The sequence below is a fragment of the Epinephelus moara genome, chromosome 13 (assembly GCF_006386435.1).
Source record: "Epinephelus moara isolate mb chromosome 13, YSFRI_EMoa_1.0, whole genome shotgun sequence".
Lineage (NCBI taxonomy): Eukaryota > Metazoa > Chordata > Actinopteri > Perciformes > Serranidae > Epinephelus > Epinephelus moara.
The window spans coordinates 30,626,696-30,632,899 of NC_065518.1; the positions used below are offsets into that span (position 1 = coordinate 30,626,696).

A 6,204-nucleotide genomic window follows, 5' to 3' on the forward strand; every position below is an offset into this window, starting at 1 on the left:
AAAAACAGGAACGAATGTTAATACTGCAGCATGTTTCTCGTTTTGTACAGTTTTTTTTGCTCTTAGTGCAGCTGAACTCAGTTAAAAATGAAGTGATGGCATGTCTGTTTTTTACGCACCGAATGGCTGCTAATTGTTAAGACAGTGTTGTGCTATTATGAGTAATTCAGGGCTGCTCTGTTTCTGTGATTTTTTATTTATTTTTTTTTTACGTCTGGGAACATGACGAATGTTCATTTGCAAGAGAAACAACACTGGATGTGTGTGAGTATCTTGTCTAATTGGGTTGAATTTGAATGTTTTTCAGACCGCACCAGGTGCATATGGAAGGATGGAGCCCTCAAGGGGGGAGAGTGGAAGAGAGGGAGAAGCAATCACGATGAAAGAAAGTTCAAAAAGTGTTTGTTTGCTTTTTCTGGCGTTGCTTTTGAAAAAAGGAAATCAAATTACTTTTGCAGCACTGCAGCGGCTCAAAGCTTTTGCACGACAAATGTATCACCGACGTAACCTTTGCTTTTAAATGAATATTTTAGCCTCGCCCCCCCACCCCTCCTTCCTGTTCCTTATTGAATGTGCAGTGGTGCATGCATGTCACACGACCTTGATACAGCCCCCTAACGTTAACACTATCCATTATTCACAGTCTTAAGATTGCTCAAGTGTTGAATAATGCATCCAATAAAAAAAGCTATTCAATCTTGAGGAAATAATGTGTGTCAGCATTTGTTCACTGATGTAGGTACAGTCTACAACATGTGGTCCACTCTTGTGTGATAACTCTCATATGGTGGAGCCCCGGGAGGAAGCAGGAGCCAGCTGAGGAGGTGAGATGCAATCATTAGCCATGGTATCCCATCTCTGCTAAACATTCTTGTCAAATCCCCACCTGAACATACCAGACAGCCATGTGCTGATGTGCAAAGGGTGGGGGTGGGGACGGGGGTGGAGGAATGGGGTCGTGAAGTATGATGTTTGACAGCTGGCTGCCTTGACTTAGTTGCCTCATGAGCAAAATATCTGGGCTACAGTTTGATTCAAAGATTCAAGACTCTATTTTTATCCCAGCTTAATGGGAAAAAAGAAAGAATGCAGCTAGGGTGAGGGAATATATATCGATATCATGATATTATCACGATATAATAGTTATCGTCTTGTATTTTGGATATCATAATATTGTAAGAGTTGTCTTTCACTTGTTTTAAGGCTGCACTACAATAAAGCGCTATAATTTTCTAAACTTACCAGCAGTGTAGTCAAAAATATCATTTTATCAATATATATATATAGATTAGACCTGCAATGATTAATCAATTAATCGATTGATTGTCAACTATTTAATCAATCGCCAACTAATTTAATAAGTGATTCATTGGTTTGAGTAATTTTTAGGAAAATAAGTCAAAATTCTTCTGATTCCAGCTTCTCAGATATGAATATTTTCTGGTTTCTTTACCCATCTATGACAGTGAACCGAATATCTTTGGGTTTGTGGACAAAACAAAACATTTGAGAATGTCATCTTGGGCGTTGGGGAACACTGATCACCATTTTTCACCATTTTCTGACAGATCATAGACCAAACAGTAATCGATTAATTGAGAAAATAATCGACAGATTAATTAACTATGAAAATAATTGTTAGTTGCTGCCCTAACATAGATTTTGTATATTTGAAACGGTTTCAATACTCATTATCGGCAGTATCGATACACTGGTACCAGATGCGCTTTCTCGCTCTCTGTTTTTGTTAATGTTTCCTACAATAATTCTACTGTTTCTGCTCCTAACCAAGAAAACTCGTCATTGTCATGTGATATCCTTGTTGTACTTATCTGTCAAATAAAAATTTTGCCCGTAATGTCAGTGTTTCAAAATAGTGTCAGGTACGGATACTTGTCAAGGTACAGTATTAAAGTTAGAAATTCAGATAATAACACTATGTGCGAGACTGTTCTAGCTGATATTATTCACCTTTACCAGCGTAGTCATAGTCACATTACTGATAAATACCTTTAGAAATGTCACTGTGTAAGTATTTTGGGAAAGCACCAACAGTCAACCCTACAATATCATCTCAATATCGATACCAAGGTCACAAACATTGTGATTTAGATTTTCTCCATATCGCCCAGCCCTAATTGTATCTGCTATATAAACTAACAACCATCCAATATAAATGTTGGCCATCAGTGCTTCTCCCTCCCACACAGAGCAGATGCACACACACACTCTTTCCTCATGAGCACCACAATCACTGTAACAGTTCTCTTTCAACTCCTCCGTAATTATTTTTATCTTTTATGCCGAAACACTTCTTTGGGATTTAACATCTGCTGCAAATCTAATAGAATCTGATCTGAAAATTGTTCCTCTCTTTGCCTTTAGATAACAATCTGTTAATTAATTTCAAACACATTGTCAGCCTGGTTTCTAGTTCATTATTTTGGATACAGGGAAATAAACACTGTGACCTACAGACTCTGGCATAGGCGCAGATTTCGGGGGGAGATGCAGGGGACATGGCCCCCCTCACTCAATATTTAGAGCATGTGCATTTGTCCACCCCATTAAACACATCAGTAGCTTACGAAAGTGGTGTAGTGGAGGGTATACACAGGTATGCAGGGTATACCCACCTTTTTTTTTCTAGCCATTTACAGTACACCCACCTATCAGCCAAAAATACATAGGAATATATAGGAGAGTATACCAGCTTCCTTCATGGTAATCTACCCACCTACCTAGTAGTACACCCACCTCATCAACTACCACTACACTACTGGCTGAGCACTTTTATTCTGACAACCTTAAAGACATTTACACCATAAGCTTTTGGAGAAAAGATACAAAGTGGTGCAAAAAAAATTAATCAGAATGAGGAACCCCCCCTTCCCCTCTCCATATGTGTCCCCCCAATGTTGAAACAAAACCTACACCATTGGTAGACTTGTCTCTGACATGAGTCTTGACCTTTGACACCTGTCTGCAGAGAGGTCTACATGAATGACAGTCTGTCCAGCCATGGTCTATATATATGTATATAAGGCAAACGATGAGCTTTGGCATGGGACTTTGTTTCTTTTTCTACCTTACTAAGAGAACATTTTAAAGAAATTATTTGAGTGGAGTGCACATTTGTGTAGAGTCATTCTTATATGTGATTATAAACTCTTCTACCCACTCACCTGTGTATATTCATTTCCTGAGGCGGCTCTGTAGCTTTGTCGTACGCAACTTTCACCGACACTCCCAACACTATGATGAAGGCTATGATCCCACAGGTGATATAGACCGCCGTGTTCGTCTGATCCATGCTCGGATCGTACGTTTCACCGGTCGGGATGGGCGACGGGGCGGCCGTCTGCACCCACACCGGTGTTTGGTAGTTCTTGCAGGCTTTCTGATCCAGCCGGTCTTTCTTGTACTCGCAGCAGAAGCGCAGGTAACACGTCCCGCAGCAGTACCGGTGGTTCGTGTTGTTGCACTCGAACATTTTGTCATACTGCCCGCTCACGTCGTAGTAGCCCAGGCATGTGTCGTGATCTTTAGCGGGCGGCGGCGGCGGCGGGGTCTTCGGCGGGACGACCGTGGGGACCGTGGTGGGTCTTGGTTTTCTTGGCCCCCCCTGCTTGGGTTTTTTACCGCCTGTAGCGGCGCTCAGCACGCACAGCGGGTCCAGGTATATCAGCAGCAACAAAAGGTGCCTTATCCCCATGGTAGTGTGAACAAGTCAAGTCTTGTGTTTTGGCAAAGACACTTCAACTGTGGGTAATAAACATGCAAGGGTTTAGTCTTGTGTAAGTTTCGCCGCCGAGTCTTCCCCTGCTCGCTCAGTCTCCTGTGCCGCCGTCATGCTGAATACAACTCTGTGCAGACTGTTGTCAAGGGCATTTCTCGGCTGTTAGTATGCAATGGACAAACTAAAGCCCATTGCGACCCTTCGGGGAGCCGTGGCAGGGAAGCACCATATCCTGAGCGGGAGGGGAGCTGATGGGTGCCCGGGCTCTGTGCGCTCTCCCTCGGCTGAGCGGCGCGTGAGAGCCGCTGAGTGCGTCGCTGTCCAAGGTGCTGATTCTTGGAGACCCAGTCAGTTCTGCTCTAGTCAAAGTTAGGCTGGAGAAACAAATAAGCCAAATGGGCTCATTAGCTATTATCCTCACGTCACAGTCACGTCATTAATTAATTAGCAGGCTTTTACACGTCCGAATAACTTGACAGATTTTAGTCATGGAAAAATGATCCTGATTAGAGTCATTCTTGCCGTTGCACGACGCATCTAACTTGGTAACATGACACCCACACAGAAATAATGAATTCCAAATGGATGTGGTATGTTCTCTATATGTTAAGAATTACACCCTACCATCGCTGCACTCAGCTCAGTGTGGATCCTCTTAATTATTTCAAATAAAATTCAAATATAACTTTAACATATTTTATTTTTCTTGATATATTCACAGGGTGGGAGTGTGAAAAGCCAGCCTACCTCTGTTAGGATACCCGCTGGGGAGTTGCTCTCTGTCTGGGTCTCCGAAAGTGAGGAGAATATCAGAGCTGTGAACCCCTCTCTGTCTCTCTCTCTCTCTCTCTCTCTCTCTCTCTTTCTCCCTCCCTCCTCTCTCTACTTCTTCTCTCCTCCTTCTCGGCTTTCTCCCTCCCTCCGTCTCTTACATCATTTCAGTGCTGGCGTCAGAACTCAGTCAAGTATCGGTAAATTGCAACACCCCCCCAACCCCACTCCCCTCCTCTTCTTCCTCCTCCTCCAAGCAAGAAAGCAAGCCTGGTTATTGGCATTAACACTTCTAAATTAAACGGCTGCACAGACTTGTGTCCGCACAACATGCTTGCTGGCTGTCTCCGGCCAGTGGCGCCCCCAGACATTTTTTTATAGGGGTGGCCAGATGGGGCCACTGAAAATCTTGGAGTGGCACTAAAAGCCAACTGAATTTCAAGAATTCAGTTATGCTTTTGCAGTATATCAATGCCTTCTCATCCCCACTTTGTCGGTGGACCCACATCCACAGCCTCCTGTGTCAGTGTTGGATGTTCTGTGATGGCATGTCAATTTACTCTTGATATAGGCCTATGCATACAGTTTTTTCAGAATAATCTACAACATATGTAAAACACTGTTTTTAGTGCAAGCCACGCCCCCCTCCACTCACTTGGACAAACTATCAACATTCAGTGGCTGGCGCTATGGCAGGTGTCGCAGTACACTGCATTTTGCAGGAGGCAATTGATGATGTTTGGAGACATAACAATCAGATGTAATTGAGAAGTAACCAAAAGGGCCTAAACTACACATTGAAGGGATATATTCATCATTTTATTGTTGAGCAGGTCGATGAAAAGCTTAAATTACAAGCCAAAATTTACAGGTCCCAGTGTATGCTTGTGAACCGCATCTGGTTGCTGTCACCATCAAAGACAACAAGATAGAGGATCAGCATTGTTCCACTGAAGTTAAGGTTTTTGGGTCAGAATATGAGAAAAGGAGGGGCGTCGGTAGCGTAGTGGATAGTGCCGGCGCCCCATGTACAGAGGCACTGCCTCGCTGCAGAAGCAAAAAGCCAATAAAAATAATCTTAAAAAAAAAAAAAAAGAATATGAGAAAAGGATAACCTTTTTACCATCTTTACCAAGAGTGCCTCTCCGTTAGTTTGGTGCTACAGTATTTACACTGAATCATTCAGCATAACGTTTGCCAACCTTTGTTATCTCTGCGATTACAGATAAGTTAATGAAGCTAAGCTCCAGAAGTTAACGTTAGCTTAACTAGAGCCCTTTGGACAACAGCTAACATTGATCACCAAAGTACAAAACTAGAACAAAATAGGCTAATGAACTCCCATTTAACAAGGTGACATGATGAACAACACAGCTAGGAGCTAACGTTAGGCTAACTTTAGCTAACGTTAGCTAGAGATGTTAAAGATAACTTTATATTTCTTTCCAGCAAAGTGACAATATGTTGCCTCAAACACAATGTTGACTTACCTTAAAACAGATGTAGACATCCTTGTTAATCTTATTCACGTTGAGTTGATGGTGTAGTCTAGGCAACAAAAGCATGTAGTTAGGTTTAGGCAACAAAAGTCTGGGTTAGGGGTTTGTTGTATGGTCCATTTGTTGTGGTTGGTGGGTCTGGTGTGGAGGATTTAAATCATGTATCAGACATTTACAAAAATAAATTAAATTTCA

General features: G+C 42.4%; 1 protein-coding gene across 6 annotated transcripts in view; it reads right to left on the bottom strand.

Annotated features, from left to right (window-relative positions):
- The window catches only part of LOC126400291 (protein shisa-6), an 86,625-nt gene extending 82,030 nt beyond the window's left edge, over positions 1 to 4,595 (bottom strand). For all 6 annotated transcript variants that reach the window (XM_050060860.1, XM_050060857.1, XM_050060859.1 and 3 more), the window contains exons 1-2: positions 4,487 to 4,595; positions 3,186 to 4,113 (exon numbers count right to left, since the gene is read on the bottom strand). In XM_050060860.1, coding sequence (XP_049916817.1) covers positions 3,186 to 3,715 — 530 coding nt within the window. In that variant the 5' untranslated portion in view covers positions 3,716 to 4,113; positions 4,487 to 4,595. The remainder of the gene's footprint in view (positions 1 to 3,185; positions 4,114 to 4,486) is intronic.
- Between the last annotated feature and the right edge of the window lie 1,609 nt (positions 4,596 to 6,204).